General features: G+C 53.9%; 1 protein-coding gene across 1 annotated transcript; it reads left to right on the plus strand.

Annotated features, from left to right (window-relative positions):
- The first annotated feature begins 660 nt into the window (after positions 1-660).
- On the plus strand, positions 661-10,852 carry LOC119091462 (chymotrypsinogen B). The gene is made up of 7 exons (XM_037214262.1): positions 661-666; positions 2,818-3,295; positions 3,383-3,537; positions 4,780-5,026; positions 7,962-8,119; positions 10,332-10,385; positions 10,730-10,852. The coding sequence occupies exons 1-7, from the start codon at positions 661-663 to the stop codon at positions 10,850-10,852; spliced, it is 1,221 nt and encodes a 406-aa protein (XP_037070157.1).
- Positions 10,853-12,655: the final 1,803 nt, after the last annotated feature.

Raw genomic sequence — 12,655 nt, forward strand, 5'->3', positions numbered from 1 at the left:
TTATGGAGCAGACCGCGGCTTGAGCGGGCCTTACGACCTGAGCAGTGACAATTTTAGCTTGAGCGACAGAGCCGAGCCCGGTTTTTATCGACTGTCAAATATTCTGTAGGTGAATATCCTTACAACCGCTGATCGCGTAGATGCATGTAGCTTTTAGCAATAAGTTATGGCACTAATAAGAAATAGCGCTGTGTAAGCTCCTACGCCTGATCACGCTGTGTTTTCAGGCACCATCGCAATATTGCTACGATGTCATATCCTCCAATCATTTGCCATGAAAGAAATGTTGCTTTTTAATTTCAAAATAGCTGAGAAGTTCAGGTCAAATCCGGTCCCATACCCCGACAACCCGGCGTCACGGTGGCACGAGACGTACGGATCCTGACGGGGGCGGGGACGGGCAATGGTGTTCGCTGTAGTGTCAGCCGACGTGTGCACCAGCCATGGCCCCTCGCGTGCCAACCATGGATCATGGATGGATCACTTTGGAACGTCTTTTGGGACTGACACCGGATGTGGGCAGCGCGGGCAGATGAACACGCGGAATCAGCTGCATGGCGTAGACGAGTGTATAGTCTACGAACAAAAGCGATCTTGATTTATCTCGATCTCGACCTCAGCATGGGGTTTCAACATACCCATAGGTACATTTTGGCCATCATGACGGTAAGTGCACGCCGGTAATGGTCAGAAAAGGGACAAATTTCATCGTCTTCAAAAAGGGTCCCACTTACATGTCGTGACCTGAGCGAATTGTAAATGGCTTGTGATAGCTGCACAGGTGTGTTGGTGTCCACCTGACGAGCACCCTGCAAAAACACTCGATAATTTTACAATAACTTGGTCATAGGCAATATAACTGAGGTCACAACAAGCTCATCGGTCACGTATAATCAAAGCATCTAGCCTGCCCATGCTCCGAGTTGACCCGTTTCTAAGCCATGATCGTTGTGACATAGTGCATTAATCCTGCACCAGCGAACAGAAGACGGCAGAAGGTCTGAACTCTGCCTTCTTTACTCGTGGCAAAGATGAACTTCGCAATGCACTGGTCAAACCCACCCGTATTTTTCCAAAAAGTGTCTGACTCCATTAGCCAGGCTTTTGACATTATCTCTGAGATGGTAATTGGAACCCTGGACATCTGTTATCACTTTACTCATCCCGTGCCGTGCAATACGTACCGGTGCTAACGTGAAATTTGATGGTTTGGTGGAAAATGGCCCCAAGTATTGTGCTCCATGGCCTAGCTATGACCTTAAGGCCAAAGTACAATATTATCCTCTGGGGAGGCCGCGGACAATTCTTCTTGGTTAGTTTGTCATTTTATGGTCAAAACATTGCTAAAAGGCAGCATTTTACCATTACCACACAACGGATGCATGAGTTGCTATGCATGTTATGTTATTACCGTTCGACTGTAATGTTATAGTTTAAATGAGAGGTGTCCGTGCCTTACAAGGAAACGGCTCGTGTCTTTAGTGCCTTGCCGTCTATAGAGCTAAGAAGGCCTCAGTTAAGAGCCCTTCTGAATCTTTTAGTTTTCTTATTTGTGCGTATTTGTGGCGTGTCAAACAAATGAAGGGCAGGCTCGCTGCTATCTGGTGCGCGTCCGCCCGACTTTTTTAAGTGCTTGGTTGATTTTCTCGGGCGTGGCAGGGTAGCATACCCGTGAAGAAATCGGAACGCTCTGTCAAGTTATACTGACCGCGGCGACAGTAATATGTGTCATTCTAAATCAGGAACAACGCCGTTTACCAGCTTAATGTCCAACATGATTTTCCAGAAAACGAGGCCATTGGTCATACCACAGTGCGCTTTGTATCACAATAGATAGCTCTATCTAGCCTAGACAATGACCATGCAAAGCATAGGCATCAACAAAGTCGTGCAGTTTGCATCATGTATGTTCATGGGTACCGCTAGTTTTTTGCCAAGCTCCGCGGCCAGCGAACCCATGAGTGGCCGTTCCCTTCTTCAGGCGCGCGTTAGCGCGCTCAGTGTGGATATCGGTTATCGGGCGATCAGCGCTTTCCAAATGCCAAAGAGCTCGCGAGCCGTCTGGACAATCTCAGTCCGCGCGACGCACACCTCATGCGATGCACGTTTCAAAGCTTGGAAATCTCAGCGGCATCGGCTGAGCTCAAGCTGAGTTATCCCAGCCACCGCCCCAGAGTTGTGCGCACAAAAACGCCTCCTCCTTCCCACCGGACGGTTCTTCAGGCGGCAAAACATCGGATCTCTGCCTTCATCTCCGTCGCGCTGTCCACTTTCGCGTCACATCTGGCTGCCACGTGGTCATGCGCGTGTACACGGGGACAGACGACCTACGCGGATGCGCGCCGTCAGAGCGTTGTTGTGGGATCATTCTAACGTTATGACACGTAACTTTTCTTTGAGGACTTTGGGCGCTCGATAACCAATTGCAACCCATGGGGTATCCTTTGTTGCATTTTTACAGGTTTGTCACTTTTCCACTATCCTCCCTCATCCGAACTTTCTAGATGTCTTCATCTCGTTGCACCTTTCCCGCATACAAGTAGCTACAAAATCATCATCAACCAGCGCAGGGCAATTCGCCGCGCGTCCAGATAAAAAGGGCTGAACACTGAACAGCCCAATCTATGCAAGTGGGTCAGCTTGAATGGCATGTCAGTACGCAAGAAAAATAACCAGATCCAGATAACCCGAAGCCATTTGTGAGGCAGGTTCCAAGCTGGCGAATTCAGACGCGGATTAAAAGGCTACACCTTGTTGTGCTATTATAACCTTCTCCCCCCGGCGAGTGCACAGCATTAGCCGGCCCGTTTGTTGCAGTGTCGCGGTGGCCTGGGCTTGGAGTGCCGCTGGTTCGGGCTACAGGAGGTCCGCAAGGGTGACGTCATCCGCTTCACCTCGCCCAACTACCCCAACAATTATCCGAACTTGCACAAGTGCGCCGTGCGCTTCTACCCGGCCGCTACGGACGTGTCTGTGCACCTCATCTGCAACGACGTGTCGCTGCACCGCGTCACCGGCCCGTACGCCTTCCTGAGCACCTTCCTCCTCTCCTACGACTGGGTGTTCCTCACGTCCGGCCCCTGGGTCCAGGACTTCCCGAGCGACGACTCAACGCTGCCGGCCTCCTGGAAGGCCGCCGCCGGCGAGAGCATCAACTTCGTCTTCTCGACCAACCTGCTGGACGCGAGCCGCGGCTTCCTCTGCACGGTGGTGGGCGACGACTCGCAGGAGGCTGTGCGGACCTGCGGCCTGCGGAACGCCGCCCGCTCTGGGCGAGGGTTGACAGCCAGGAGCGGTGAGATGGCTCCGGCCGGCAACGGCAGCCGACCGGTGCCCGGCGGCCGCCAGCTGCCGCTGCCGGGCGGGGCGCTCGCGCCCGAAGACAACAAGATCTTCGGCGGCGAGGATGCCGGCCCGAACGAGTGGCCCTGGATGGTGTTCGTGGTGGTGGCGTCGGGCGGATCCTCCAGCTTCTGCGGCGGCACCATCATCAGCCAGAACTACGTCCTCACGGCCGCGCACTGCTTCGACAACATGGTAGGCGTGAGCGTAGGGTGCACTAATTCGTAGAAATGGGGTGTTGTTTATATGAAGCGGAAGCCAGGATCTCCAGTCGGCGTTTTATCGCCGGGCCGCTCAGTTGGGAGTAAGAGGCAAATTGTCCAGACGTCAATAATTTAAGCAAGTGCAACTTTGCACCACGCATTGTTCATGATACGCCCGGTGTTTCGTTCTTAGTTTTTATTGCTGTCTTTATCGCTATCACGCTTGAATTTTGCTGGCCGGTGGCTCCTTTTGCTATCACAAATGCGGTGCACAGTTCAACAATGACCAGCTCGAGCCCATCTCATGGGCTTGGTCAAAATATCTCATCCGAGAATGCGTTTGTGCCCTGGTGTGTATTTCTGGTTCTACATGCACCGCTAACCGTGCTCAGAATAACGGCATCACTAGTGTGATTTAGGGTGTGCGTGCACCCTATCCTGATGCCGTTCCGGCCTCCCAGCCAGACCCATTTTAACGAAGAGGCGCGCCGTGAGAACCGGCTCATTAGCATATGAGGCCGCGTGACGTCCCGTCCTGCCGGTTCGAGGTCCACGCCGCCCCACATACCGACTGGCCGAGGCCTATTCAATCCGGCTACACGCATCGTAATGCTGGACTGGTGTCTCAAAGGGTGGCATAAGCTGTTAGCAATGAACTTTCATGCCTTGGCGGATTCTGTGACGCTGCTCAACTGGGTTTGGCTGCGTGATGGCCACCTGCTACGACCTGGGTGTGACGCGGATGGTTCTTCATGGTCAGCGCGACAGAGGGATGAGGTCGTATGGATCGGGTTCGTTAAGTTATGTGTATTTCCACAAAACCTCATCAGATGATACAGGATCCTTTTAGTTTTATACTTAAATGTTTTTTTTACTTTAAATGCACTTTTGAGCTTAGCTGCATCATTGCCTCAATTTTTACCAGGAGAGACCGTCTCACAGTCCAGTGTGACAGCACTGCGCAATTAACGTGGTTACCATTGCAGTAAGGCATTATTTTAGAGGCAGCTAAGCTGAAATCATTTACATTATCTCGATGTAATCCTATAGTTCTCTTAGTCTCAAGAACATGACGTGTCATTCACTGGAGAAAACCCTACACCATCGTCAACAGCATGGCATGAGGTCTGCCAGGCCGTAACAAACGTCGCAACAGCGCCTGTGGCCGCCGTCGTGGATGACCCGCGCGGGGCCGTTGCGTGTGTGACGCTCGTCCGCCCTCTCCTCGCACCAGCCGGGCGCCACAGCCACCCTTCGGTTCGGCTCGTCCGACCTGACGAGCCCCACCACCCTGGCGGTGCTGGCCGAGAGCATCATCCTGCATCCGGACTTCAGCACCAACAGCCAGGGGGCGCTCTTCAACGACGTGGCGCTGCTGAAGCTTCCCGCGCCTCTGACCTTCTCCGACGACGTGCGGCCCATCTGCCTGCCGTCCTTCTCGGACCGGGCGCGCGCTTACCCAGGCACCGCTGAGATCACCGGTGAGCGGGGCGGGGGGCGCTGAGATCACCGGTGAGCGGGGCAGGCACCGCCGAGATCACCGGTGAGCGGGGCAGGGGGCGCTGAGATCACAGGGAAGGGAAGGGCCGAGCTCGCAGGGAAGAAGTTGGGTGGGCTGAGATCAGGAGAGAGAGAGAGAGAGAGAGAGAGAGAGAGAGAGAGAGAGAGAGAGAGAGAGAGAGAGAGAGAGAGAGAGAGAGAGAGAGAGAGAGAGAGAGAGAGAGAGAGAGAGAGAGAGAGAGAGAGAGAGAGAAGAGAGAGAGAGAGAGAGAGAGAGAGAGAGAGAGAGAGAGAGAGAGAGAGAGAGAGAGAGAGAGAGAGAACTGGGGTCACCGGTGACCAGGACAGGGGCCTGAGATCACCGGGGATGGGAAAACACTGAGCTTGCAGAGGAGGGGATGGACCGACTGAGATCAGGGAACAGAAAGAGTAGGTGAGCTAAGGTTATCGGGGAGGAGAGCAGGGGGCCGAGCTCTCCTGAATTCGCCTGCAGCTGTGTGTTCGTGCATTCGGTTCTGGGTTCGGCAAAACACGTACATAACAAATGCACGGAGTTGATCTAAATCCTCAAAACATATGACGCGCTGATACTTACGCATACATGATACCGGACAATTGCATAATGCATCAAATAACATGGATACACATTTTAGCAGGCTACATTGGCGGATGCATGCCAACATGGATGGGTATTTAGCAGACCCCAGGTGTATGCATGTATGCACGTCTCTTTCCTAGCTCAGTTCATGACCCGCATATCCGGCCACAGCCCGAGCCGTTTGTAACAGCGCGGCCGCCATTCTCCCCATGCCAGCTCACGTTTGGCTGTGCCGCTAGTCAGTCCGGCCGCCTCACGTGTCATGGACCTGTGCGGCTGAGACGTGCCGCCGAAGGGGTCGCAGTGACCGCAGTGAACTCTACCGGCTGCGTCCGTGCGGGGACGGTGTAACTGTGACGAGTGCCGCGTGGCGACCGCCACAACCCGGCTCGAGAAATGTGTGCACGGGTGCTTCGGAACGTGCCCCTTCATACCGTGTCATTGGCCGCGACCGTGCGCCTGTACCACTCACGGGGGTCGTTCCATGCTGGGGGAGCCGTGGCAAAACTGGGCGGATGTTAAACAGGAATGACGTCAGTTGCTGGTCTCTGTGAGCTGCTGCTGCCCCCACGCTGAATAAGTGGAGCTTGGTGTGTACGCTGCCGGTCCGTCCCAGAAAACTACGTGTGCTATGACCGCACAGCAGGTTTCCGGCGCCGCTGGATGTGATGACACGTTGGGCGTGATGCAGCGGTCAGGCACGGGAGCGGGATCAGTTTCATTCCCCCCCCCCTCCCCCAAACATCTTGCTGCTCATATGAGTTATCCATTAGTTAGCCCCCGGCGGCAAGCAGCGGGGCTACAAGTAAGGCCCCTTAGAGTTTCGGGAATAGCTATCTTACTGTGCCAAGTAGGCTCAGAGAATTTGCTGTACTTGATGAGCGCCAGTGTGGCACAGTCTGAAGAAGTCACAAGCTCGACATCAGGTTACGCTACTGAGCCATGTCATCAGCGCACCCTTGCAGGACGATTTTGTCTCAACATACAGTATTTGACAGTAGGCGGTTATATTCTACTTTTGCAATTAATCTATCCATCAGTTGCACTATCTGCCAGTCGGTGTCTTTCAAACTATCGGGGAACGGGGAACATCAAGTCATCGCCAGAGAACATCTGGGGCCACCTCACATACATCAAATTGACCATGATTTGTTACGTATATTTTGTATACTTCATATTTTGGACAAATGAGGTGGTCTATCAGACACAATCCCAAACCGTAATACAGTATGTGAACCGGAAAGCGGAAAAATCAGATCTGATAAAGTGGCTCTTCCTTGACTTGACACGACCTGAACGCGACCTGAATTTGACGCTCCTCTTAATGTAGTTTTCCGATCGTGGCATGACTCTGGAGCGCGAAAACCTGCTCTTTGTTTAGTAACAGTACAAAAAACCTCCGTTTGGTCACAGTTAGGGCCAATACTACCGGTGCTTAACTGTCCCCTGGTCATTTGAAGATTTTCGGGATTTTTGAAGCATCTGAGTGAACTGTGACGTCATCAATCTTGCGACAAATATGAACTCATCGATTCGTGGGTCAGATTGGCTCGAGAAGCAATTTCTGCCTGAGGTTTTGCAATCCCACACTTAGATCTTGACATTCCAGGGGACTGTTACCTGTCAACGGTCCCGGGTGGCGAAATTACGAAAGGGTGGCAAGATAAGGATTGCATGTATAGTCAGATTAACTCGGTTTAAACTGCCCTTTTCAGCTCTTGAATACAAGTCACACCACGTTAGAACAGACCCCTTACGCAGCGATCTCCGCTGTGGCGGGTTGGGAGGGACGCTGTGGACACGAGACACTGTGTCTCGGCGTCCTCACCGACCTTGGGTGGGTGTCAGCTGGATTCGCGTCCGAGTTTGAGAGAGATTCGCGTCTGAGTACGCCCCTGCTGAGGATGCGGAGCCGATGTCAGGAGACCGGGTCGGCTGGGAGCTCGCCCCATCTTCCGATGCCCTGAAGTATCCTCCTGCTCGGCATGACGCCAGCCTTTGTATGTCCGCAGGCTGCGGGGGCGGCTACGAGGAACATCTCTCCACTGTTTCTTCTTGATCCGCCCGCCAACTCTGACCAGACCACACACGCGCCCGCAGAAAAGTGTCGCCTTCAGGGACACACATCCACACCCCCTCCCCTCCCTGGATCCAACGCTACCTAGGCCGACTGAGCCTTATCCCTCACACTTGCACACGACTCTTCTCATTTTCATACCGACAGGCTGCATTCTCACCTCCGGTTGAGGGTCACGCGTCCGGATCCGCTCCTGGATCCGCTGCTGGTCAGAATGACCCACGTCCTGGCGTGCCCGCAGGCTGGGGTAAGCTGGGGAACCTGCTGCCGATCACGCCCCAGCTCCAGGAGGCCACCGCCCAGATGCTGGGTCTCACTGAGTGCAAGGCGCGCACTGCGAACGCCGCCACCTTCGAGCAGCTGTGCTCCGACCCCGTCACAGGCATGAGCGTCTGCCCGGTAAGCGTTCGACGGGGGGGGGGGGGGGGGGGGGTGGAGGGGATGCAGGTGTTCCGGTGGCAGGCGTTTGTGAGGATGGAACAGTTTATTCCTAGGTGTGAAACCGAGGCGTAAACGTCCGGGGCTGCCCACATTACAACAAAACACGTATTTTATTCGGGTCTAGCATTGTTCTGCGGAAATGCGCTTTGAATCCCGAACTTCAAAGCTCCAAACTTTATCAGTGCTTCGAATTTCGGAACTCGATGCTGAATCTGGGGAGCTCTGCTCTCGGAACTGACCATGCTGCCTCTCCGTTGACGGTTTTCTGCTGTTTGCTACCTCTTGCATGTTGTCTCAAGGCTGATCGAATACCCTGACCTAAATAATGCAATGCCATTTCAACAGAAACTTCTCATTTTGTCTCAGTTTGATTCGATTGCATTCCAAGCGGAATCTTGCATAATGTCATGACAAAAAGTGCGCAAATTCCGGGCCATGCCGGTTAGCACTCGTGTCAGTTGACAGGCAACAACTGCATGTCGGGCAGGCCCCACAAAGCGCACTTACTGGGGCTCGTAATGAGAGGGCTGTGTGCAGCTTGACTACGAGATGAGGGAGCCTGCCATGGTATCGACAATGTATGGCCAAAGCTCGCAAAGCTTGATGTTTTGAACCTTCGATGCCCTCCCAACTTCGGTATGTTCCGCCTGCCAGATTTACACAGCATGTCCCGCAGCTGGTCACCAATGGGACATATGGGTCAAATGACAAACATGTGATATATTGCTGACATAGGCGTTGTTACTCGTAAGCCGCCGGTGTCGGCGGGGGGGGGGGGGGGGAGGCAAGGCATCCAGCCTTGATGACTTCGATCCTATCCGAGGCGACCTCATTCAGATAGCTTGCGTCGAAGCGTGCACTCCAACATATCCCAGCGACGACGTCACTGAATCGTACTGCATGTCAATGTATTCGCACGCCGGGCGCACTTCAGCTGTGAGAGACGGGTGCCTGCTGGCGTGCGATCATGCTGGCGCTCACGGGGGTTCTCAAACTGGGGCGCTGGCTCAGCTTGGTTCGTCGTATATCAGGGTCTTGTGGGCATCGGAATGTCAAGGGTTTAAGTTATGTACTTGACCGCAGTATGACTCCTATGCATGCACCTGAACTGAGCCTGGTGGGCTTTTTCAGCACCCAGCTTTGTCGGTTCTAACGCCATACATCTGGGCGTAGAATGCTTGCATGATAAATGCTGCTGTGCAACGCCATTCAAGATGCCAATGGTGCCTTCTTCATACTCGTCTTCAACTTCATTGAAGCCTTCAGGTGGCGGCCTGGCATGGATTTGCTTGATGATAAATTAAGTAGAATCGCCGCTTCATTTCCGATATATGTTAGAGGTGATTCAACAGGATGCTCTTGTTACGTCGGCCGCCGGCATCAGTCACTAGTTGCCATTTGTGACGAGCTCTCTTCTGTTACGCTTGGTTCACGAAATATTTATTTCTGGTGCACCGCGCTCGCGACCACTGTGCACATCGTCGGCATACCACAACTGCTGGGGAGTGGTTGTAAGTGTTTGAATTGGGGCATCGGTGCCAGACCTTTCAAAACAGCTGATGCAGAGGTACGCGATAGATGTTAAATAAGAGCCCGCAGCTTCTAAGAGTGCTCATGCATCGCCTCTGTTAAGTTTTTATTGTCGCTTTCCGTTTTTAATCGTCATCAGGTTTTCAACTCTCGTTTCCAACGCGCTGGCGTTACAGTCTGCTACCAACGCCACAGAGCACGTTTATTTCGGAGAGTGATAGTGCAATTTCAGTACTTTCTGACACGCCTTTTCCAATTGTTAATCAAAAGACGTTATTCGCTCATTTGGCAAACTTAACGTACGAAATGAACATAATGAAAGACTTCAGATGAGCAATGGTTTTCGCCTTTTGTTCTTAGGAGTGGACAGCTGCCGTAGGTTCTGTGAATAAAGATACGCATTATCGTTTGATTTATCGCAGTACACACACAGATTGTAACGCGTTTGTCCATACAGTTTGGGGTTGGTGTGGAAACATGTGTATGAGTGTGTCGAAACAAACCTCAAAGTATATGTATATATATATATATATATATATATATATATATACGGCTCTGGTACTGCTCGACGTCCTGGGCGCCTGGCGCCGACCTGCTCGTCCGTACCGCCAGCTGCGTCACGGGGGTTTTCCTGCCGCAGGGTGACTCTGGCTCGCCGCTGAAGATCGCCGACTTCGACGGCCGGTACACCCAGGTGAGCGCGACCCCAGGTCAACGCATGGCGGAGTGGATACGGGCTTTTATGTCCTCCATTGAATCAGGCAGCCTACATGAGTGTGCGTACTAACTCCGTTTTATAATGTAGCACTGCTTTGTAGAGTTTTGTAGTCATGCACCTCGTATGTGTCAACAAGTCACACTCATGAGGATGTTCGTTCGCCTTCGATATGCATGTCAGGATAAGTGTGTAGCAGACTATATGTGTGTCACGTCGGATAAGTTGAAGAGAAGCACGACTGTGCCATTCAACTTCGCCGCCGTCCTCCGGCCGTAAAGGCGACGCCGCCAGGTGCCAACGACGCCGTCTCCCTGCCGCAGATCGGCATCGTCAGCTACGGCAGCGCCTCCTGCGAGGCCGACGGCCTGTTCGCCGTCTACACCAGGGTCGACCAGTTCCTGGAGTGGATCCGCGACAACTCGGACGTCACCATCCTGCCCTAGGCGTGACAGGTCGGCGCCGGCCGGTGCCGCGCTGCGCGGGCCGGCGCCGGAGCTGCGGCCGCTCACCGGCGTCCGCCAGTGCGAGGCCTCGGGGAGGCGAGGCGCGGGAGGCGGAGCGGAAGCGCCGGAAAGCGTCGCGCGGAGCGGTGCGGCGTCCTGGCGGAGCGCGAGAGCCCGGCAGCGCTCCCGGAGACGCCCCGGGAGGCTCGACAGAGCGCGCTTGGCTCTCCATGTATATGGGCGCGGCGCGATGGCAGCTGGAAGGGAAACTCTCCACGCTGATCCGATGATCCGGCGAGGTGGTTGGGCAAACTGTGGGGCTGTTTTGACACTCTGTGTGGCCGGCCACGGCAGGTTCGACAGATGCTAGGAATAGCATTCAGGGACATGTGCAATGTCAGATTTTGCATTGATGATAAACGCTGCGGCGCAGACGTTACCAAATCGCGCCTGCACGTCGTCAGGCAGCTCTGTGCGCGGTTACCAGCTGCGGCTGCTGCTCAAACCCGTAAATACTCGCGCAAAATATTCGGCCCGTGACCTCGTGATGAGCTTGACGACCGCCCCAGCCTGCACAGTTTGTCTCAGCTGTTTACTGACGCCTGGTGCTGGAACTGCGCGCCAGCCTCACCCGGCTGGCCGCTGGCGGCCGCCGCGGACTGGAGTCGACATCCGAACAAAAACACATATCCGTTGCGTGGTCGGCGCGTCGGCCGGCAGTGATAGATGCCATATTCGCCCGTTGCATTGGTCAACGAGCCGTTGTTACGCTGTTAGGTTGTTACGTTGTTACAAGTTAGCTGTAGATGCGGACGAGAGTCTTTGTTTGGTCGGCGCTTTTGGAGGCTCCGGAGGAGACATCCACGTATGTGTGCCAACTCCTTTGCTATGTGCCGGGAGAAAGCAGGCGTCGGGTGTTTTTACTTCGCACCTGGGCGATGTCTCGTATGATCTCGGAGGGATGCATGGCTCACTTTGCCGCCATGTCACCCATTCCAATCAGACAGGAGAAACCCAGCTGCTGTTGAGCCATTCAACCGATGCGCTTGTTCTGATCTGCTTAGTATGCGTAAAATACCGACGAATATGTTGGCCATTGTTCTTATCTGCCTACCCAGCGCATCAATACAAATGTGCAACTCTTTCGATATGGTGTGATAAGGTGGTACGCTGTTTGGCGGTACAGTCAGCAAACAACAGATCGTCGGACTGCCACTCGCGAGCCCTTTGCTCAATGTTTGATGAAAACTTCGTGAGACCACGTGGCTTTGCGTACGGCCATTAATGGCGTGGCGAATGACGGCCGTTGCCTAGCAACGCGTCGCAGCTTTCGCGTCCCGGCGTGCCTCACACGCCGGATGGACCAGGAATGTTACAGCTGTCCGCTATTTCTAGCACAGACACGACTTTGAGCGTGCAGTCGGGCGCCAGCTGAGTCTGTCTCGAGGCCAACCAAACCAGCGGCCGCTTATCTGAACTGGAGGTGACCTCGGCAAGAGGAACCGCGTACCGCGTGCTGGTGCGGACGCCCTAGCCTGAGTGTTAACAGGTTACCATCCGCCTGGAAGAGCTATTTGACCCAGTGTATCGTCATCGTCTCTGTGGGCGGCAAGGTGCAGTTGTTGCACGTGCTGTGGTCGAAGCACCGCTTCCGCATCACCGGTTCTTACTGCACCCAGGTCACGAGAGATATGACGCACAAAGCGGCCCAGTATAACTTGTGGTACATATACCAACGTGATAACTTCACGCCTCCACACGTCAGGGCAAACAACGGTGACCTTCAAGAAGGCTATGCTTGAA

This window comes from Pollicipes pollicipes, unplaced genomic scaffold, assembly GCF_011947565.3.
Source record: "Pollicipes pollicipes isolate AB1234 unplaced genomic scaffold, Ppol_2.1 Scaffold_3447;HRSCAF=4054_pilon_pilon_pilon, whole genome shotgun sequence".
NCBI classification, from domain to species: Eukaryota; Metazoa; Arthropoda; class Thecostraca; order Pollicipedomorpha; family Pollicipedidae; genus Pollicipes; species Pollicipes pollicipes.

What these genes read in the sequence shown, in the direction of transcription:
- LOC119091462 (XM_037214262.1), top strand. An exon ending in AGGGTTGACAGCCAGGAGCG is followed by an intron (nt 3,296 to 3,382) that starts GTGAGATGGCTC and finishes TCGCGCCCGAAG; the next exon opens with ACAACAAGATCTTCGGCGGC. An exon ending in CAGGCATGAGCGTCTGCCCG is followed by an intron (nt 8,120 to 10,331) that starts GTAAGCGTTCGA and finishes TTCCTGCCGCAG; the next exon opens with GGTGACTCTGGCTCGCCGCT.